The sequence below is a fragment of the Elephas maximus genome, chromosome 1, assembly GCF_024166365.1.
Source record: "Elephas maximus indicus isolate mEleMax1 chromosome 1, mEleMax1 primary haplotype, whole genome shotgun sequence".
Taxonomy (NCBI): domain Eukaryota; kingdom Metazoa; phylum Chordata; class Mammalia; order Proboscidea; family Elephantidae; genus Elephas; species Elephas maximus.
Genome location: NC_064819.1, coordinates 145,904,185 through 145,927,339, shown reverse-complemented (window position 1 = coordinate 145,927,339; position 23,155 = coordinate 145,904,185). Strand labels below are relative to the sequence as shown.

At 35.8% G+C, this 23,155-nt stretch overlaps 1 protein-coding gene across 3 annotated transcripts in view; it reads left to right on the top strand.

The window, feature by feature from the left end:
• Positions 1-23,155, top strand: part of IBTK (inhibitor of Bruton tyrosine kinase) — a 97,503-nt gene that overhangs the window by 3,082 nt on the left and 71,266 nt on the right. For all 3 annotated transcript variants that reach the window (XR_007518694.1, XM_049896254.1, XM_049896243.1), the window contains exons 2-9: positions 4,028-4,699; positions 12,963-13,059; positions 14,149-14,273; positions 15,414-15,524; positions 17,063-17,233; positions 18,954-19,071; positions 19,159-19,339; positions 21,036-21,159. Coding sequence is in view for 2 of the 3 variants with exons in the window: in XM_049896254.1 (XP_049752211.1) it covers positions 4,379-4,699; positions 12,963-13,059; positions 14,149-14,273; positions 15,414-15,524; positions 17,063-17,233; positions 18,954-19,071; positions 19,159-19,339; positions 21,036-21,159 (1,248 nt within the window). In the remaining variant the exon portion in view is untranslated. The remainder of the gene's footprint in view (positions 1-4,027; positions 4,700-12,962; positions 13,060-14,148; positions 14,274-15,413; positions 15,525-17,062; positions 17,234-18,953; positions 19,072-19,158; positions 19,340-21,035; positions 21,160-23,155) is intronic.

Here is a 23,155-nt window from a genome sequence, read left to right as displayed (position 1 = left end):
AGGGCTGCTTCTTAATCTGGAAACTCCACTGAAACTTGTCCAGCATTATAGCAATTCATAAGCCTCCACTGACAGATGAGTGGTGGCTGTGCAGGAGATGCACTGGCCAGGAACTGAACCTGGATCTCCTGCATGGAAGACAAGTATTTTATCACTAAACCACAGTGCTCTTTTACATGTATTATCTGTCTCATTTATGATTGTGGTAACCCTATGGGGCTGGTGGCATTATCTTCATTTTCAGATGAAGAAATGAGGGTTTGAAAAGATTATGTAAATTTTAGAGTTACATAGCTAGTAATAGACAGAGTTATTAGATTTGAATCCAGATTCATTGTGCTCTAAGAAACCCTAGCTCTTAATCACTTCCATATTTATGTTTATAGTATTCTGTGTGTGCATCTCTCTGTATGTGGTAATATGGTATGACTTTTATATTTAATGTTCTTTTTATGCTTTGAATGTTTTTATAGTAACAAATGAGGGATTCTCTTCTGTTGTGTCTTAATTCTTTCATGTAGAGCTTTAATGACTTGTCAATAAGTAATCTCTTTTAGTTGTCATGCAAACACTGAAAATACAGAGATGGCATGATTTTAAAGCCTCAAAAAACCCAAACCAAACCCATTGCCCTTGAGTGGATTCTGACTCCTAGCAATACTACAGGACAGAGTAGAACTGCCCCACAGGGTTTCCTAGGCTTTAATCTTTAGGGGAGCAGACTGCCGCATCTTTCTCCTGTGGAGTGGCTGGTGAGTTCGAACCACCAAACTTTCAGTTAGCAGCTGAGCACTTAACCACGGTGCCACCAGGGTTCCTTAGAGCCTGAAAAGAATGAAATTAACCACGTGTGGCTATTTTCTCAAGTATCATGTTTTCCAGTTTTAACATTTTAAACTACTTGAAGTTTTGTTGACTTTTTCTCTGGTATCAACTACCAGACACTTTTTTTTGTTCAAATCAACACTTTAAAGATAGGATGATTTTGTAAGGACTGTTTGAAAATATAAAAATGTGTAGACTAGACCTGGAACTAAAAAGGATTAGTAATCATCTAGTTTTATGTTCTCATTCCAGATGGGGAAACTACAATAGTTGAGAATAGAAAACTAGCTAGTTTCAGACTTCTGCTCTTAGTGTGGTTGGAAATGGGAGTGGAAAATGCAGATCTGGAGTGTTTCGTCTTTGTGTCTGATGCATGGAAGTGTCCTCCGTTACATACAGTAGACTCATGTGTGTCCCTCAAAAGAGCCTGTTTTTCTCTGTTTCTGGGAAGTAGAGTTACTCTTTATGCCATATACAAAGTATGTATTTTAAAAATAAAATGGAGAAAAAATATTTAGGAAATTTAGGTATATATGGTAATTTGTTGGAGCCTGGTAGCACAGAGCTTGGCTGTTAACCAAAAGGTCAGCAGTTCAAATCCACCAGCTGCACCTTGGAAACCCTGTGGGTCAGTTCTGCTCAGTCCTATAGGGTCACTAATGAGTTGAAGTCACCTTGATGGCAGTGAGTTTGGTTTGGGTTTTATACAGTAATTTGATACCTTGAAGAAGAAAATTTACATAGAATTTTTACTATAAAAGCTTTAAAAGCTGGATATAATGAGTAGATTGACTACTAATTTGAAATCCAGAGTACAAAAATACTGACAGAGATAAAGCAAAGACAATAAATACAAAGATGATGAAATGCTTAGTGTAAAGCAGTCCATTCTTGATATAAAATTTCTAACATATTTTCCAATAAGATTTGGAGAAATTGAAGAATAGTAGTTTTACCAGCTAGCTGACAAATGATACTTTGTTTCTCCAGATTGAATGGGGCAAAGCTGACACGTAGGATATTGGAAAAAAGGAAGCTAGAGGCACATATATGATAAAAGCTGTATGAGCTTTCTACATTTTCCTGTCGCCTCTCTAATCAATACATTAGCATTTATTTATTTTTTAAGAAATTTGTTTTTGATATAACATTCAAAAAGGTTTCATATTAAAAAGAAGTCAATCTTACACCCCCTGTCTAACCATAGGTGCCCTTCTTCAGAGCAACCACTGTTAACCATTTTATTGTGTATTCTTCTAGACATCTTCCATGCAGATTCCAGCATAAACATGTACATACGTTTTAGTTTTCTCACAAATGGTGTTATACTGTGTATCTCATTTAAAGTTTTACAGATTATTTCATATCAGAACGTTTATAACTGCTTCATTCCTTTTGATAGCTGAAAAGTATCCATTTCGTGGACATACCATAATTTATTTAACTAGTTAGGTTATTTCGTGGATTTACTGTTTCAAATAACAACGTAATGAATGGATGTTCTTGTACATATGCCATTTCACACCAGTACAAGATCACGGTCCATAGAATTTTCACTGAGCTGATATTTGGAAAGTATAGTAGATCTCCAGCCCTTCTTCCTAGTTCATCTTCATCTGGAAGCTCCGCTGAAGCTTGTTCAGCATCATAGCAACTTGCCAGCCTCCACTTACAGGTGGGTGGTGGCAGTGCATAAGATGCCTCGGCCAGGAACTGAACCCAGATCTCCTGCATGGATAACTATAGGATAAATTCCTACAAGTAAAATTGTTTGGGTCAGAATGCATGTGCATTTTACATTTTGATGTATATTACTAAATTGCTTTCCATAGAGCTTGTACCAGTTTAGTATATTCTCACCAGCAACGGATGAGAGTTTGTATTTCCCTGTAACCCTGTCAACACATGTAATATCAACCTTTTGGATCTTTTTCGTCCTAATAGATTAAAACAATTGTATGTCGTTATAGTTTTAATGTGCATTTCTTTTGAGTGAGATAAACCTTTTTTTAAAAAATGTATTTAAATTTCTCTTTTCTGAATGAATGTGATCATATTTTTTGACTTTTTTCTATTGGTCTCATTGATTTGTAGAGACTGTATTAAGGTAGGTTTTCTTCCTTTTTTGTCATTAATTTTTTGATGTAGCTTTAAACTCTGTTGAATTTATTATCTTAAAGCTTTTAGATCTCATTTTGTATTTAGGAAGACCTTTCCTACTTGTGGAAACCCTGGTGGTGTAGCAGTTAAGAGCTACGGCTGCTAACCAAAAGGTCAGCAGTTCGAATCCACCAGGCGCTCCTTGGAAACCCTATGTGGCAGTTTTACTCTGTCCTATAAGGTCGCTATGAGTTAGAGTCCACTCACGGCAACAGGTTTTTTTTTTTCCCCATACTTGGCAGTTATTGAAAAAAACTCCTGTTTTCGTCTAGTGGTTTTACGGTTTCAATTTTTGTTTGTCTTTGAGCCATCTGGAATTTATGTTGGTGTAAAGTATAAAGTAAATATCCCCTAATTTTTTTTTCTAGGTAGCAACTGAGTTGTTTTAATATCCTTTGTATCATCTCTGATGGGGAATGACTTTCCACGCAGATAGGACAGTGTTAGCACCCTGCTTGGCACTTGTAAAAACTAAATAAATGATGACAGTGTTGGTTACTACTGTTGTGATGGTGATGGTGATGATGTAGTTTTGGGGGCAAAGCTTTGGGATGGGATTCTTATAAAGATAGTAGATTTAAGTGTGTTTATAACTTGCTGGGACATAGCTAGTAGACTGTGAAAATACAGGAGAGAAGGAATGAAGGTTCTGGAAAGAGGTTGTCTCCAGAGTACAGACACAGATTAACCTTAAACATAAGATTGGAGGTAAGCATGTCTGATGTCGATACAGCTGCCATAGATAGGAAGGTGAAAAGTTGATCCTTTTTTTTTTTTTTTAAGATAGGCGTTAAGGGCGGTTAACTATGGAGGTAGTTGTAAAGGACTTGAGAATGAGAGATGGTTTTTGAGGGAATCAATGTTTGGGAAAGCTGGAACATCAAGCATTTTGTGGAAGTGGGTATTTGTATGCATTTTGAAAAAAGAATACTAGAATAAAATTATGATGTTATATATAAAACTGGTTACTGGAGTTTTTTTCTTTATGAGATGGATACCTGCGTTACTTTATCTCTTCTCTCCCTTTCTCTTTCCTTTATAGGTCACCCTTGCAATTATGGATATTTAAAAGGATCAGACAGTGTGGAGGGGGAGTTCCCCTCCTCACTCCCCCTTGGTGCTTGACTCTAAGAATAATTTATAAACTGGAAAGTTAAAAAAAATTTTTTTTGATATAAACTTTTAATAGAACTATTTTTAATTTAAGTGCCAAAATAAATTATACAAAGATACTGTTTTATACTGTTGCCGTGAGGATTTAAATTATAATCCTAAAAAGACCATTTATTCTCTATAATTCATCTTGAACAGCACCTTTGTGTCCTGGCATTTTCATTTTTTTTAAATAAGACTTGACTATTTTGAAGAAGTAAGCAGTATAAAAAATATTAGGATGAATTCTTCTATGCCTGACTGCACATCAAAGTGTCGATCCCTGCAGCACGCTTTGGACATCCTTTCTGTGATAACAAAGGGGAATGAAGGCCAGATTAAAGCTTTTCTGTCTAGTTACTGTTACAATGCTACAACTATCAAGGATGCCTTTGGCAGGAATGCCCTGCACCTGGTTTCCTCCTGTGGAAAGAAAGGAGTGTTAGATTGGCTTATTGAGAAAGGAGTGGATCCCTTGGTGAAAGACAAGGAGTCAGGATGGACAGCTTTGCACAGAAGCATTTTTTATGGACATATTGACTGTGTTTGGTCTCTGTTGAAGGTAAGTTCATTTGTTTAATTAAAACCATCTGGCCTTGGTTAAGAGCTTGGCTGCTAACTAAAAGGCCGGCAGTTCTAATCCACCAGCCACTCCTTGGAACACTATGGGGCAGTTCTGCTCTATTCTGTAGGGTCCCTATGAGCCGATGGCAACGGGTTTTGTTTTTTTTTTTTTGTCAGGAATGTTTTTCTTAATTTTTTTCTTACAGCCCACTTATTTTCCAAAAAGGATTTGAGTTTCCTATTAATCACTTATTTGGTATCTTTTACTATTGCAATTCATCTTTGGAATTAAAATCCTATATATACTTTTTATTTGAACCTTTTACGGTACATAATTTTAAACATATACAAAAGTTAACAATATATAATCACTGGGTTTGTTTTTTTTATATAATGCACTATTGGTCCATTTTATGTTATGTATATTCCCAGTGGAAACCCTGGTGGCACAGTGGTTAAGACCTGTGGCTGCTAACCAAAAGGTCTGCAGTTCAAATCTACCAGGTGCTCCATGGAAACTCTATGGTACAGTTCTATTCTGTCCTGTAGGGTCGCTATGAGTTGGAATCGACTTGACTGCAATGAGTTTGGTTTGGGTTTTTGGTACTCCTACTTGCTTCCTTCATCCCATATTGTTTTAAAGCAAATCCCAGACATTTTATCATTTAGTTAGTACTGGGTATGTTAATATTAAAAAAATATATGGCTTCTAAATAATTATATTATTAACTACTTTGAAAGGGTACTAGTTATTGAACATCAAAAGACGTTCTGTGATTTGATTAATGTGTTCATTTCATGTTTGGCTAGTTCTTAAAAAAAAAAAATTAGAATTAGCATAAATCTTATACTAAATAGCCACATAATGAAATATTTTCAGATAAACCACAATGTAATTTTACTGAGGAATTGTTGTTGTTGTTGTTAGGTGCCGTTGAGTCGGTTCCAACTCCTAGCGACCCTATGCACAGCAGAACAAAACACTGCCCAGTCCTGCGCCATCCTTACAGTCGTTGGTATGCTTGAGCTCATTGTTGCAGCCACTGTGTCAGTCCACCTTGTTGAGGGTCTCCCTCTTTTCCGCTGACCCTGTTCTCTGCCAAGCATGATGTCCTTCTCCAGGGACTATTAGTTATGAGATTTAAATTTAACAACCTTATTTTGGGTAGGCATTTGGAATGGTTTGTGGAGGACCCAAAGAAGAACAAAACGGTTCCTGTCATCAAGGAACTTGTTGTCATATTTTGATTTTTAAAATATTGCTTATGTAATAATCTTTATCTAGTAACATTTACTAATCATAGTAATTTGCATTATATATTAATAGTAAAAAATCCTTTATTGGAGCTAAACTACATAGGTCTACTGTTTACTGAGTCATCTTAGACAAGTTATTAAATCTTAAACCTCAGTTTTCATCTATAAAATGAAGATAATAATAGTAACCTCCCCCTCCCCCCACCCCAGGGAGGGTAAGTAAAGAAAAAGCTTATCCTAAGTGTATTAATAGTACTGTTAACTATGCTTATATCTAAAACCTTTTGGTATCTATTTAATTCCCTTTTAATAATCTCTTTTATAGGGAAAGTTAGGTTAATAAAAATTATAGCACTTATCAGCTCTGCTCTTACCGTTTCCTACCTTCAGTCTCCGTACAGTTGGATGATTGCCAGTCCTTCAGAACTTGAGAAGGTTCTTGGGTTTTCTGTTGTCATGGAGGTTGCCATTTAAGTGTCAGGATTTGGAGCTTCAATTTGAGATAGTTTCAGTCCGACCTGAACTTTGGACCTTCGCTCCCTTTGGTGTTTCATTTCCCTTTAGGGGTCCTCAGTTACCCTCACTGTCTTGTCTAAGAGAAGCCAGGAAATCATGCCACGGACCACCTTGCCCTTGGCTCGACTAGCATTTATTATCATCAGAGCCCTACTGATTGGTGATACTTACCCACAAAAACCTCTTTTGCCTGCTCAGTATTCTCATGTTGTAAGCTGTCGGGGTATACTCAGCACATCATTCTTTCCTTTGGCCTTCCAACACTTCTTTAATTAGAAGGGCTACAGTGATAGGAGTCTGCATGTCAGTCTCACTTTTGCTGTCACCTGTAGCACTTCAGGTATTAAAGATTGGTAGGAAGAGACATACATGCACATTTTAAATGTATTTGCATTTGATAAAAACTTTATAAATTTTTTAAATTTAAGTACCAAAATAAGTTGTATGTATACATAAAAAAATACATTCACATTGTCACTTCCCAATTGCCAAAGATATAAAACCTTAGCAGAAACTTGGCATCTACAAAAAGCTGGGGTAGAGACAGCATATCTTACGTAGCTTTTCTCTGGCTCCTGGATTCCATAACAGGATTCATGGCTAGCAAAGACTGTTCATGCTTGTAGGGTCCTGTTTTATCCTGTTACTATACCATTGTTCTTTTATTTTGGGGGTTTACTTACATCACTATTCTGGAAGAACTTATTTTAATTTTCCCAGTTGTAAATGGAAGAATTTATAGAATCCTAAGGTTGTGTGGATTAAATGATAAACTAATCATAATGTTGTATGGATTAAGTGGTATACCAGTCATAAGGTTGTGTGTATTAAATGGTATACTATTTGTAAAGTATTTAGAACAAATACTTTCTGAGTGCTTGTTATATGCCAGGCAATTATCTGTCATGTGTTTGTCAGACTGTCATACTATGCAGCAGTACACATGTAGTAATGGAAGTGCTCACTTGTCTGTGACTAGAAATCTGGAAGAAAGCTACCTGGCCAACCAAATGGAGGAGATCCATATTTATGCCTAGTCCAAAGAAAGGTGATTTAACAGAATGCAGAAGTTATTGAACAATATCATTAATATCATACACAAGTAAAATTCTGCTGATGATCATTCAAAAGTAGTTGCAGCAGCACGTTGACAGGGGACTGCCAGAAATTCAAGCTTGATTCAGAAGAGGGCATGGAATGAGGGATCTCATTGCTGATGTCAGATAGATCATCGCTGAAAGCAGAGAATACCAGATGGATGTTTACCTGTATTTTATTGACTATGCAAAGGCATTCAACTATGTGGATCATAACAAATTGTGGATAACATTGGGAAAAATTGGGAATTCCATAACACTTAATCGTGCTCATGAGGAACCTGTACTTAGACCAAGAGGCAGTTGTTCGAACAGGGCAAGGGATTACTGCATGGTTCAAAGTCAGGAAAGGTGTGTGTCAGGGTTGTGTCCTTTCGGCATACTTATTGAGTCTGTATGCTGAGCAAATAGTCCAAGAAGCTGGACTATATGAAGAAGAATGGGGCATCAGGATTGGAGGAAAACTCATTAGCAACCTGCAGTATGCAGATAACACAGCCTTGCTTGCTGAAAGTGAAGAGGACTTGAAGTACCTACTGATGAAGATCAAAGATCACAGACTTCAGTACCGATGACACCTAAATGTAAAAATCCTCACAGCTGGACCAGTAAGCAACATCATGATAAATGGAGAAAAGATTGGAGATGTCAAGGATTTCGTTTTACTTGGATCCACAATCAACAGCCATGGAAGCAGCAGTCAAGAAATGAAACTACGCATTGCATTGGGCAAATCTACTGCAAAAGACTTTTTAAAAGTGTTTTAAAGCAAAGATGTCACTTTGAAGACTAAGGTGCACCTGACCACAGACATGGTGTTTTCAATCGCCTCATATGCGTGTGAAAGCTGGACAGTGAATAAGGAAGACTGAAGAATTGATGCCTTTGAATTATGGTGTTGACGAATAACATCGAATATACCATGGACTGCCAGAAGAATAAACAAATCTGTCTTGGAAGAAGTACAGCCGGAATGCTCATTAGAGGCAAGCATAGCGAGACTTGGTCTCACATACTTTGGACATGTTATTTGGAGGGACCAGTCCCTGGAGAAGGACATCATGCTTGTTAAAGTAGAGGGTCAGTGAAAAAAGAGGAGGACCCTCAAGTAGATGGATTGACACAGCGGCTGCAAAAGTGGACTCAAGCATAACGACAGTTGTGAGGATGGCCCAGGACTGGGCAGTGTTTCGTTCTGTTGTACATATGATTGCTATGAGTCGGAACCGACTGGTCGGCACCTGACAACAACAGGAATATTGCAATGAACAAGACAGACGAGGTCCTTTCTTTGTTTGAGTTTTCATTATAGTGGGGGAAAATAGACCAAAACCAAATAATTGAATAAACAAATATGGAAGTGCGTGATAAATGTTGGTGTATTAGTGTTCTTTCTGCACACAACAGAAACCAACTATGGTAACATAAGCAAATGTTTAGAGGGCCGTCGGATATGCTACAGAAAAGAGAACTGTGTAAGGAATCAGAACAACTCAATTAACTGTCAAATTATAAACAATATGCAGCTCTTCAAACTAAAACAATCTAACTACTATCAAGAAGTGCGAACCGTTTTGCATGCTCCCTCATCCCTGGTTTCCACCGTCTACCAAGAATCAAGATTTCTGACAGCAAGCTTTCAATTGATTGGCCTTGGATTACATGTCCACCTCTTGCTTAAATTATATTTCTAGCAAAGCTGTGTGCCAAAAGAAATTCTGGGTGCTATTATGAAGGGAGGATGGATGATGGAAGTCAAATGAAAAAAAAAACAAATGACTGCTACTGTTGGTTATTGTTATGTAGTGTTAAGCTGTGGTATCATTCTTTTTCAGAATTTGGCCTGGGGAGATTTTTAAACAGAAAGATGATAAATATCTCTACTTAGAAGGTCTTAGACATATAACTCTAGAGCTGTTAAGCAGTATAATTTCCTGTTGCAGAATCAAAGATAAGCTGATTTCACAGTGTATATTGTAGATATTAAATGATACAACTTTTGGTAACTATAAATCATTTAAGAAGAACTGGACAAAAATTCTGACTTTTGTTCTAGAATAACTGATCTGAAATTTTGTTCCCTCAACCCCCTGGGAATAATTAGATTAACAGGACCAGTTGTCTATTAAAACTGTTCTTAATTTTCCTAGTTTATGGTGTTAAAACCATGTTATTTTGAATATAAGAGCATGTGAATCATGCTGTTTCTCTAGTAGGGCTTCTAGCTCCTGTATCGAAAAGTACTATCAAAGCTTGAAAGAAGAAGAGTAGAATACCTCCCTATTTTACCCCACTGGAAATTATGTGGTCTCAAGATACTTCTTTTGATCCTGACTTTCTTGGCAGTATATGGGCAGCAGTAGCAGAGAACTGTATTAAACTCATTCAGCTTAGCTCGTAACTAGTTTGGAATGATCAGTGCATCACATACTTGCCCTTCACCTCTTATTCCAACGACAGCTGTGGTGACCAGTTCCACACAGGCTTCTAGCAGCTTTATGTAGATGTAGTCTGCACCTTGCTGTAGGTGCGTACTGCATGCCTCTTGTTTTCTGTCCTGGGCTTGGCACTCATGCATGACCAACTGGAGAGGCTTGGCTAATGGATAATGGGAGCCGGTGGTAAATACTTCCCTCTTTTATCCCTTGTTCGGGCAATTATTGTTACATATTTCATGGGGCTATCAGAACATCCTGGCAGGATAATGCACCGTTCTCCTTAGTGGCCTAGTAGATAACACATCTTTGAATTAGTTTTTTTTCTTTCTTGATTTACCACCCCCCACCACCTCCGTCTCTTGCTACTGATTTCTAGCATGCAAATCTTTATCTTAGGCAAAGATTGCGGAAGACAGTCAAAATGTCCTGACAGACATTTCCAGTAGTATTACCAGTAGTTTGTAGTGGAATAAATAGATAACTGCCATCAAGGCACAACAGAATGAAATATTGCCCAGTCCTGTGTCATCCTCACAATCACTGACGTATTCGAGTATGTTGTGGTGACTCTTGTGCCAATCTTTCTCACTCTTGCCCTCAGTGGCCCTCTGGTTCACCAAACATTACATCCTCGTCTAGCGATTGATCCCTCCTGATGACATGTTCCAAGCAAGCGAGTTGAACAGTGCTCTGTTGTGATCCCTAAGATTTTCATTGCCTGATTTTCAGAAGCAGATCATTAGGCCTTTCTAGCTAGTCTCTTAGGCTGGTAGCTCTGCTGAAACCTGTTCACCATGGGTAACCCTGGTGGTATTTGAATTATTGCTGACATACCTTCCAGCATCATAGCAAGCCACCACAGTATGACACACTGACAGATGGGTAGTGGTTGTAGTAGAATAGTTGTCTAAAGTCTGTTTTTTATTGTATACCATTGGTATGAGATGCTCAGGCTTATAAGCCTCATGTATTTTTAGGTGGTATTTAGTAAGATAATGAATTTACCTACTATTTTGGGGATGTTTGAAGAGTTGGTCTTTAAATAAATGGGATAGACTGTACCTTGGTCTACTATCTTTAGAGATTAGGGTAAACAGATTAAAAAGCATCAGAGCCCACCATATCTAGGGAGCTCTGAAGGCAAAAATTGTCCCAAGTCCTTTATGCAGTTGCCGCTGCTTAGGATGATGCAAATACATGTAGTCTTAACCTGGATCCAAACCCTGTGGGGCTGTTCTGCTCTGTCCTGTAGGGTCGCTATGAGTTGGAATTGACTCGACAGCAATGGGTTTGGTTTTTTTTTGGTTTTACCTGGATCCAGTTGGTTTATATAAAATTTAGACCAAAATAATTAAACTGGCAAAATAAAGTCCCTAGGGATCTAAGCTTCTAGGATTTCTTTTGTCAAATTAATAGCTTGGAACATTCTGCCCTGGAATCTACCTTTCTTGCTCTTATAAAGATCAGCTTTAGGTCCTCCCACATGAGTTTATTCTTTTTTGAAAGAAGCGGGCAGTGTATAATTTTAGTAAGATCTTAAATGATCACTTTTGATTTTTGTTTAACTGTTAGCTCACTAACTTGGATGTGTTTTGCTAATTGACAGCTTTGGGAAACCAGTTTCTCATTTTTCAATCCATCTGGAACGCAGTGCAGTTGAAATTGGCCTTAGTTAATTAGAAATCCATTGTTTTGAGATTAAAAGGATGTTCTTTCTTATATAACCCAAAACAGAGTATTTCAGCATATCACCATTAGCGTTTAAGAACTTCCTGGTTCACCTCGGCCTCTGATTACCTAGGTGAATTGTGTGTGGACAGGTAGTGATGACTCACACTAGTTTAAATGGAGAAAAATCTAAGTACCATGTTTTTACACAAATAATGTGTGCTTTTTGTTTATTTGCCAACCATGCCCCCCCAACCCTAGGTATTTTCATTAGCCAGTTTTTTTTTTTACATGTTGCAATAAAAAATTAGCATAGCACACTTAAGAAAGTAACTCATGGAATAATTGTTGAAAGTTTTATAATGTTTGATAGCAAACATAAAAGAGTAAAAGTTATTTTTGGAAAGGATTATATTTTATATTTTAAATACTGTAATGACGTAACAGAAACCCTGGTGGCGTAGTGGTTAAGTGCTATGGCTGCTAACCAAAGGGTGGCAGTTCACATCCACCAGGTGCTCCTTGGAAACTATGGGGCAGTTCTACTCTGTCCTGTAGGGTCTCTATGAGTCGGAATCAACTCGACGGCAATAGATTTTTAGGTTTAATGACGTAACAGTAATATGAATTGAACATTCCTTTTTGTCTACCCACTCCCCTATTAGATTTAAAAAAGGAAGCAAAATATGGTAATAGAGATGGAGTGCTAACTGCTGTAAGTGGGACAGAAAATGTTCCAATTCATGTTTGAGTCTGAATTGAGATAAAAGACTACAGGTTACTTTTTATTGCTGCTTAGAAACACACACATACATACACACTCACACAGACAAGTTCTCAGGTTTTTAGATAACGATCTAATTGTATGTGATTTTTAAGAGATTACAATTAAACAATGTTATAAAAAAGATTTAAAGTAGAAAGGTAAAATATATATATCATCCAAATGGAAATAAAAGAATATAATTGTCTTAATAATTGATATAATGGAATTCAAAGCAAAAGGGGCATAGATGATATCATATTTTTAAAGAGTAAACCCTAATATAAGTTCTGTTCTGCCATTGCCTTGAAATCTCTACAGCCTGGGTATTTGATTTTTCTTATTTGTGTGAGAAAAAATGTGCATAATCTTGAGAGATGATTATTATTAAGTGTTTATTTTTCTTTTTTTCTTTGTATTTATGGACTCAAGCAGCTGATTTTTTTGATATATAAGAATAAGAAATCACTGATTATAGGTAAACTGATGAAATAGCCTTTTTTTTTTTTTTTTTTTTTAAAGCATGGTGTTAGTCTGTATATCCAAGATAAAGAAGGTTTGTCAGCTTTGGATCTTGTAATGAAGGATAGACCAAAACATGTAGTATTCAAGAATACTGGTAAGAAAATTCCACAAATATATTCCATTAAGGTATACCTTAGAAAATTTTAATGAAACTATTCTTTTAAAAATATTTGAAGATTTATTTGGGGATATCTGTGAAGAACTTTTACTTTGGTTTGTCAGTTGATATTTTTGGTGTGATGTTCAGAACACTTATTTTGCATTTTTCAATCCATAGTTATGTCTGTAAGAGTAAAAATACAACTTAAAGTAGGAAGGCAGTTAGAATTGTAAGTGTTGTAAAGTAATTAATGTGCATCCAGAAAGTAACATCAGCATTTGAGGTAGAGGGAAAAAGAAATGGAAATGATTCATCTACCCACACATTCGGATTTCACTTATCCCTCCAGTATGTTTCCCCATTGAGCTTTGGAGGTGGGAACTGAAGGAAAGGGAGAAGAGATTAAAATGGGTAGTTTATATCTAACTAGTGAGCCAGCTAGGTCAGAACACATTCTTCATTTTTTTTTCTACCTTGGACACCACATTTGCAGGCAACAGTTACAATTCCATTCGAGAGCTTTATTAGCGTTCCAAAATAAAAATAAAAATGAAAATTCATATCATAAACTTAGCCATACTTAGGCTTTATCCCCATTTAATGGGGTATTATAGTAGTCACTAGTGTAATTTTACATCAAGAGAAAAATACTGAGAATTAATGTTTCTGTAGAAATAATAAGTAATGTTACATTTGTTTCATTTGCAACCTTCATATATATGGATTAACAACCTCTTACATTTAAAATAACCACATATATTATAATTTTCATTGAAATTAAAGAGATATGGTGAGTGATGTTTTACTCATTTGGCTGCTAAAGAAACAAGGACAAATGCTAGATTGCTTATATTGACAGAGGTCTTTACTATGATTTTGATTTCCTGACTCCTGTTTTTAGGATTATATATTAATGGGTTCATGATTTAATTTAAGAGAGTCTTGGCATCATCTTTCTAAATATGGTAGTTAAATTAGTTCCTGTAAAGACTCATGGTTTTAGCTAAACTGATTAGTAAAGCGCATCTATAATTGAAATAAATTGATGTTTGTTTTAAAATATTAAACTGATTTTCACTTTAGATCCTACAGATGTCTATACCTGGGGAGATAATACAAACTTCACCTTGGGTCATGGAAGCCAGAATAGCAAACATCATCCAGAGTTGGTGGATCTGTTCTCCAGGAGTGGAGTTTATATCAAGCAGGTATTTTGAAGTACAACTGAATACTCTTAGAGATTAAAAGAACTTTTGTATTTGATACTTCAGCTTTTCATTTGGATTCTGTTAACTTTGTTGAAATAAGCGAACATTTTTTTTGAAGAAATTAAATCAATAGAACTTTGCCAAATTTTTAGATTTCTTAGCCTTAATGATATTTAGTCTGTGTAAAATACCCTAGAAGTGTGAAATGTTAGTGCAAGCAGTTGGAAGTTACTGTACATATATTAGTCCCTGGGTGGTGCAAATGGTTAACGAGCTCAGTTGCTAACCAAAAGGTTGGTAGTTCAAACCCACCCGGTGGCTCTGAAGAAGAAAGGCCTGGCAAAGTTCTGTAAAGATTACAATCAAAAAAACCTTATGAAGCAGTTCTACTCTGCAATACACGGGGTCACTATGAGTCGGAATTGACTTGATGGCGATGGGTTTGGTGTTTTTGATCTTCTTGCAAGAGTATGTGAATACGTGTCTGTGTGGGTAAGGTGGAGAGGGTTTTAGGAAGGAGGCAGATAAGGAGAAAGGAGGGAAGAGAGAAAAACTTGAAAATAAGTATGAAATTATTTAAAGTCATATTAAAGGTGTACTATATTAGACCAAAAAAGAGATCTCCAAAAGACATAGACTGTATATACACCTTTCCTCTTACCCTTGTGTATAATGACATTTTTCCAAATAATGATCTGAAGGCATTTCTGTTCTTCTTTGATAACACTGTTTGGTTATTGTTATTATCTTTGTGCTTCATATTGCACTTTGCTGAATTCTTGCTATTTGGGATTCCATGAAACTGGAAAGCAGCTGGCTACTACTTTATATAGTTGAAGACTTAAGATTTCCATTTTCCTTTGTTTAGTTCCTTCTGTGGGTAATAATACATGCCAAATTCCTCCTTTGTTCTTTTCCCATGTGTCACTGTTTATAAGCATACTTTTAAATTAAAGCACATATGTTTTAATTTTTTAGTACAGAAAACTTCAATCCTGTATCAAGTAGCGAGAATACCATTATGAATCCCCACGTATCCACCATTCAGTTTAAACAATAAGCAATATTCTGCTATTTTCCTTTTGTAAAATGAAGAACATTTCATTCAGAGAAGTTTAATATTTTTTTGTTTTTCCTTAGGTGGTGCTTTGTAAATTTCACTCAGTGTTTCTGTCTCAGAAAGGACAGGTTTATACCTGTGGTCATGGTCCTGGAGGACGTTTAGGACATGGAGATGAACAGACATGCTTGGTAACTGAAATGTCGTTGTACAATTTAGATAGCTTCAGTAAAACTTTGGTGAACTGGAAGCTTTGGTGAAAATTTTTTCCACCAAATATAAGGAGAAAATACATGAATTGATATCAGGCTTTTTTTTTTTTTTCTTTAAATCTATTACTTTCATGATATATCATGTTCATATTAAGGATTTAGATAACATGCAAAATTCTAAAGCATCAAAGAAAAATTATACTATGGTTACACAAATATTAAGTCAGGAGAGTATATAAATAAACTTCAAAATATTTTGAGAGTTGAATTAAAGAGGGCAGATTAATTGTAGAACTTTTCCTGAAGCAGTACAGATTTTTATTTGCTTTAACTTCTCATTAAAGTATCTGTGGTCTAGTAATTGAGCCAATGTTTTCATTGTTCAATCACAAAATTGGTTCTTATGTTACTGAAACATAGTGCTAATTGGAAGAAGCTTAGTGATCATTAAAAAAGAAAAAAAAGTGATTATTACATACTAGAAAATTGACTCATTATATTTTTAAAGATAAGTTTTTTGTTTTCAGGGGACTACTGGTATATTTCTCATCTATTAAAGGGTACTTTAAAAAGGAGCAAGAGGTACAATGATAACAGCTTCCATTTATTGCGGGTGTATTATTTCCAGGCATTGTTCATGCTTTTCGTACATTATCGTTACCTTGACTTAAGCCTCACAATAGCCCTGTGAGGTGTAGGCATTATCATCTTCATTTTATACATGATGACAGTAGTAGCAATAGCAACACTCTTTGCCAGGGACTGTTGTAAATTACCAACTCTTTTACCCCTTAAGGAGCCTTGGTGGTGCAGTGATTAAAATGAACAACCGCTAACCAAAAGGTGGGTGGTTTGAAACCACCAGCAGCTCCACAGGACAAAGATGTGGCAGTCTGCTTCCGTAGAGATCTACAGTGTTGGAAACCCTATGCAGTTGCTATGAGTTGGAATCCACTTGATAGCAGTAGGTTTGGGTTTGGTTTTTAATCCGTACACCAACTCTATGAAGTCTTCTATAGTCTAAAATACTACTGTTGTTTTGTTTCACAGATGCAGACAGGTAAGAAATTTGATTGAGATCAAATAGCTAATAAGTGGAAGAACTAAGATCTGAACCCACGACAGGTGGCTCAAAGGATATTATTTTTAGTTACTCAGTGAGGGGCTATATAGACTCCTGTTCCCCACCCGCCCCCCGCCAATACACCAATGAATACTTCAGCTAAAGAGTCACTTTTATTTATAACAAATTTGTGCTTCGTATATGGTAAGGGCTCGAAATCAGTTGTTGAATTATTTTATTGAAATGTCTTATTGGGGTTATATATTTTGGTCATAAACCAGTGTCCATATTTTTTTACTCGCCATCTGTCCCTTGCTGAAATACAGAGTTTACCTATAATAGATATAGCCATATGTATCATTTAATGTCATTTTGGATGTAGAATCATCAGATTCTATTTGTATTCCTATGTAAATGGTTAATATACTATGCTAAAGTTCATTTTACTTTATAGGTCCCCAGGCTTGTGGAAGGACTGAGTGGTCACAGTTGTTCTCAAGTGGCAGCTGCTAAGGATCATACTGTTGTATTAACTGAAGATGGGTGTGTTTATACATTTGGTCTGAATGTTTTTCATCAGTTAGGACTTATTCCCCCACCTCCAAGTTGTAATGTACCCAGACAGGTAAACTTCTCTTTTTTAAATAATAAGGTGATTATTTGTTGTAAAATTATATGGACAGAATGATATTAAGTTATTGACAAAGCTGCATATATTTTACTTAATGCTATTTAAATTCATCTTCAGTGGTATATGTGTATTTTTGTTTTTCACAAAAGGAGAACTTTAGTGCAGATTAGTACTATAAGAATAGGAGAGAGAGTACTTGACAAGTTAGATACTAAAGTACCCTGGATTCCACTTTTAAGTATTCATAAGCAGAGGTGGACTAGGTTTGAATCTTAACAATTTTTGGGTCCTCCTTAAGAAAAATAATACAAAATTTTGAATACAGAGCGATCTCATGCAAATGAGGTATCCAGAAACCTAAGCATTTTTGGTTTTGTGGTTTCTGCCTCTGCACAGAAGTCATACCTGGCAAATTGATGTGCGGGCACATGGGTACAAAATCCACTACTCTGTTATACATTCTGTTTTTTATTTGCATAACGACCACCAGATGGCGCCCTTTCCCCAACTTCAGGGACCTAGTACAGAGAACCGGAACTGGTGTTCTAAATTAATGTTACTGCTCCTAACAAGTTACATTTCAGATGTTAAATTTCTTTACTTGTTCAATCCTTTGAATTTGAAATTGTCATCAGGTATACATTTTTTATTAGTAAGTATTTAAATTAATGTTGCTATTCTGGATGACTAACGGATCGGTAAGGAGCCCTGGTGGTAGGTACAGTGTTTAAGCAATTGGGTGCTAATCAAAAGGTTGGTGGTTCAAACCCACCAGCCACTCCATGAGTAAAAGATGTGACAGTCGCTTCTGTAAAGATTACAGCCTTGAAAACCTCATGGGACAGCTACTCTGTCGTGTAGAGTTGCTATGAGTCAGAGTCAGCTCGGTGGCGATGGGTTTAATGAATCAAAGAAATCATCCTAAAATAATTTGGGTTTGTCTCCAGTCTGTGGTTCGTCTTAGTAGATCCATTTTCTCTAACCGTCTAAGGAATTTGTGAGCATTTAACTTTTGTAGACCTCTTCAAGAATGGCAAATAGGCTTTATTCTCAGTTTTACTTTCATTGTGTGACTACCTTGGGGCTTTGAATCTTAAACATTTTTGGGATCCTCCTTAAGAAAGGGTAGATATGGATGTGTCCAGTGGTTTTCCAATGGAGGCAGTTTGGCCCTCCCAAGGGCCATTTGGCAATGCCTGGAGACGTTTTTGGTTGTCACAAATGGGTGGGAGGTACCAGACATTTTGGGTTGAGGCCAGGGATGCGGCGAAACATCCTGTGATGCGTAGGACAGCCACCTACAACAAAGAATCATCTGTGCTCAAATGTTCAATAGTGCCACTGTTGAGAAGCCCTGGGCAGGTCAGAATTTAAAAGTACTGAATTTTCTAATGAGTATGCCTGTTTTGCATATTGCTGGTTAGAAAAAAATAGCCAAAAGTATAATGATTTGCTTTTTATAGCATGTAAATGTTCCACATGTTACAGCTGCTGAATGGAAATAGCTGTACTGAAATGTCTTGTGCCCTGACAAGGACTCAGTTCTTGGTGTGAGTGTGGAGATCTGTTAGTGACAACTGCCATTAGCACTGGAGGGGGGCACTGGCAGCAAGTATGCCATATGTTTGCTACCCTCATCTACTCAGTCTCTGCAAAATTGTACTAGATCGTAGATCGTATAATAAACTGCAGTCTTATTTATCTTTTTGAATAGATGCAGGCAAAATATCTGAAAGGGAAAACAATCATCGGAGTAGCAGCAGGCAGGTTTCATACAGTGCTTTGGACTAGAGAAGCTGTTTACACTATGGGACTGAATGGTGGACAGCTGGGTAAGAAATCTTTGCTGATAATATCTGAAAAATAAATTTGACTCCTAATACATACATTTTGTAATATCTATTTGTGTAATTTTTTAGGTTATTTACTAGATCCCAATGGAGAAAAGTGTGTAACTGCTCCTCGTCAAGTTTCTGCCCTTCATCATAGGGATATCGGTCTGTCCTTAGTTGCTGCAAGTGATGGAGCCACAGTCTGTGTTACCACAAGGGGAGATATTTACTTACTTGCAGACTATCAGTGCAAGAAGATGGCTTCTAAGTATGTACATTTCTGTGAAAGAAACATAACTTTAGTATTAGTTCTCATTTCTTCCAGCAACTATCTGAATATCAACTTTATGCTATGCTTTATTGTAAATTATCAAACGGAGAAAATTAAATGTGGGGAAAGTCAGGATTTTTTTGCATTTGATGATTTTAGTCTTTGGCAAAGATCCAGTGAATATATGTGAAGGTTCTTTGTAAGCCATAAAAGCAAGATTTTAGAATTATGTTTAGTGGTAGACTAGCAGTTGGTTAGCTAATCAAAGTCTGTTAAGGCAAGGAATCATAAACCTAAGATTTTAATTATGGATGGCTCTGCCAGTTGGAGTTCTCTGTCTTTTGTTCAGAAACTATACTCATAATGTATCACCTGTGATCTCATTTAGAGTGATTTAAGGAGCAAGTGTCTAATATAGGTATAGAATTTTGTATTTTAAGTAGGTATTTCCTCTTTTATAGTTGCTTCATCCATACCTGATTTGACAGCAAGTTTTTGGTACTCATAGTTAGTATGTCATTCCCAAGTATTCAACTTACCTATAGAAAACATTCTTTTCAAACTAATATTTCATTGGTTTATGTAATATTTATTTAAATTATGTAATTATAGTAATAAGTGCAAGTACAGAAATAGGTCTTTGAACAAATACAGCTGATTGCTGAAAAAGAGTATAGGTTAACTAGCACAAGCAATCATGTAGGAGAATTCTAGAAGGTAGCCATCTAACTTCAAAGCAATTAGACATTTAAATTAAAATTTAACAAAATGTGTTTTTGTTAATGCAGGTAAGATTATAACTTCATGAACAGATCCCGTTCATGAAGTTAGCTTATGAGCAGAAAATGTAAAGCATTGATTTGTCACAACTTACCTTCTCTGTATAGCAGTTGGAGTTACTTTTGACATCAATTGTAGGTCAGATTTAGAAATATGAAACATGAAAATGTGAACATACAGGTTTCTTACGGCTAAGTAATGGGTTTTTCCTGAGCATGAAGTGATTTGTGGGATGTCACGTTGTTTTATTAACATTCACAGAATTTGCCCTTGATAACATTAAATCACATAAATGTATTATATCCAAGTTTTCATTAAGAAATTTCTTTTTGTTACTTATTAAGTTCCAGCATAGTAGCTTAATGAAGAATTTTTTAGCTTTTTTTTTTTAAACTTAAAAAATATTAAAGTTGTTCTTTGGAGTGTTGTTCTTTTAGATGTGTAGATAAAATGAAACGTGGCTAGTGGGTAAGTTATCATATTAGCAGTAGTGATGACTTTCACAGTAGCATATATATTTATGGTTGGCCATATTTGAAATTAAGCATTTCTATTTCATTTTGAAGTTTAAAATTTTTGTTTTCTGCTAAAATGCAAATATACTTAGCTTTTAGCCGTGCCAGTTACTTAAACCCTAGAGTGAATGTGTGCATTAACAAGCAGGGCTTTTATTTTTATTTTTTGTGTATCTGTGTGAGTTGAGGCATTTGGGAGGGAAGGACTTGCACTGGAAGAAACAGCAGTATGTAAGAGAAAAGATACAGAAGAAGAGACTGCGGATACCAAAAACCAATTCTTCTCACTTTATCTTTCACAGTAATCAGCTTAGATTATTGTTTGAATAGTCATTTGTTTAAAATTGAACATGTGTATTTTGGAAGCATATTAATTGAGCTTTTTTCCCCCCATTCAGACAACTAAACTTGAAAAAGGTTCTTGTTTCTGGAGGACGTATGGAATACAAGGTTGATCCTGAACATTTGGAAGAAAATGGGGGTCAAAAGATTTGCATTCTTGCAGTGGATGGAGCTGGAAGAGTGAGTATGTTTATGTAAAAATATGTTATGTGAAAGTGTAGTAATCTTAGTCTCAGTTGATAGCTGTAGGGGACCTGCTAACGTAAAAATGTATTGTCATGTTAGTGAAAATTCCCATTAACTTTGTTTCCCTACGTATTTTTGACGTCCAGTACTAATTAGTATGGAACTGGAATCCTGGTGGCGTAGCAGTTAAGAACTATAGCAGCTGACAAAAAGGTTGGCCGTTCAAATCCACCAGACGCTCCTTGGAAACCCTTTGGGGCAGTTCTACTCTGTCCTATAGGGTCGCTATGATTTGGAGTCGACTTGATGACAACAGGCTTGTTTTCTTTTTTTAAAAAGATGACATTTAATTAATATTGTATTTATTTTTCTTAAACTGTAGTTTAAAATTTCATTTATTACGCTTAAAATGGAAATAAGAGATTTTGATGAGTTATTTAACAAGTACACTGGTACAGAGCATTGATACTGAATTGCATAGATAAGAGTGATGTCATGCAACTATGCTTTGTAAAAGGAAAGGCTAAGTAGGCAACATTACAAATTCAATTTATAGTTGGAGAAATTTCTGCAGATTTAGTTTTATACACTTAATAAATGTACAGTTTTTAACTCTTGATGTTATATATAAAAGGGTTTTTTTTTTTTTCCTAGACCACTGGTATATAACGAATTTTTATGTCTTTTAAGTAAATTAAGAAAAAAACCTAAAAATCGTTGCCATGGAGTCGATTCCAACTCCTGGTGACCCCATAGGACAGAGTAGAACTGCTTCATAGTGTTTCTGAGGAGCAGCTGGTGGATTCAAACTGCTCACCTTTTAGTTAGCAACCGAGCTCTTAACCACTGTGCCACCAGGGCTCCTTTTTAAATAGAGCTCTAATTTTAGTTCCCTGTGTAAACATATCAGTAAATTTCTCTAATAAGATTGTTAATTTAAAGATATATGTTGTACTTTAGTAACAGTGAAGAAGTTATGCCCTATGACTGGAAGAACACAGATGACTTCCTGTTTTTTACCTATAAAGTAAAAATATACAATAGGAATATTTTCTGAGACTCATAATGCCTTGTAAATTTTGTCATTTTAAAAATTGAAGAATTAGTGGTAAAGCTCCACTTATGGATACATTATAGGCATAAGTTCACTGCAGCTGATAATTTTAATGCAATTAGGAACTACATTTAATAATTAGAGTTCTAATTTGTACTCTATTGTCTTCTTGTAATAAAAGAAAACAGGCATGGGATTACATAAAAGAGTCAAATATAAAAAAACACATTGGCTTTGTGATATATTTTCACATCCAATAATTTTTGACATCCAGTACTAATTAATATGGAACTGGTATTTGAAAGAAAGTATGATGACCTTTTTTTTTTATGATGACCTTTAATTAATGTTGTACAGTATTTCTTTGTTAAACTGTAGTTTAAAGTTTCGTTTATTATGCTTAAAATGGAAATACGAGATTCTGATGAGTTATTTAACATGTACACTGAGTACTGATCAATGATACTGAATTGCATAGAATAGAGATATGTCATCCAACTATGCTTTGTAAAAGCAAAGGCTAAGTAGACAACATTATGAATTCAATTCATAGTTGGAAAAATTTCCCTAGATATAGTTTTGTACACAACAAATGCACAGATTTTGACTGTGCATATAGCTTTATATTAATATGAATTAATATGGGTGTAGCTTATACTGTGGCTATTTCCCACAAAATTAGAGTCTTACTGTGAAAACCAAACTCTTGAGGAATCAGTTAATCAATAATTGTCTTCAGTGTATGTAACTTTGAGTGACCTTATCAGATGCCATTCTGTTCTTTAGTTTTTTTTAACTTGATTATGAGGGAATGAACTTTTAAAAATCAGCAGCATCAATATTTCAGATGAAATCTTAATTGGGATACCAATATATTAAACAGGTAAAAGAGTTTCTGCTCTGGATGAAGCTGGATGGGAAGCCCAGCACCCTGCC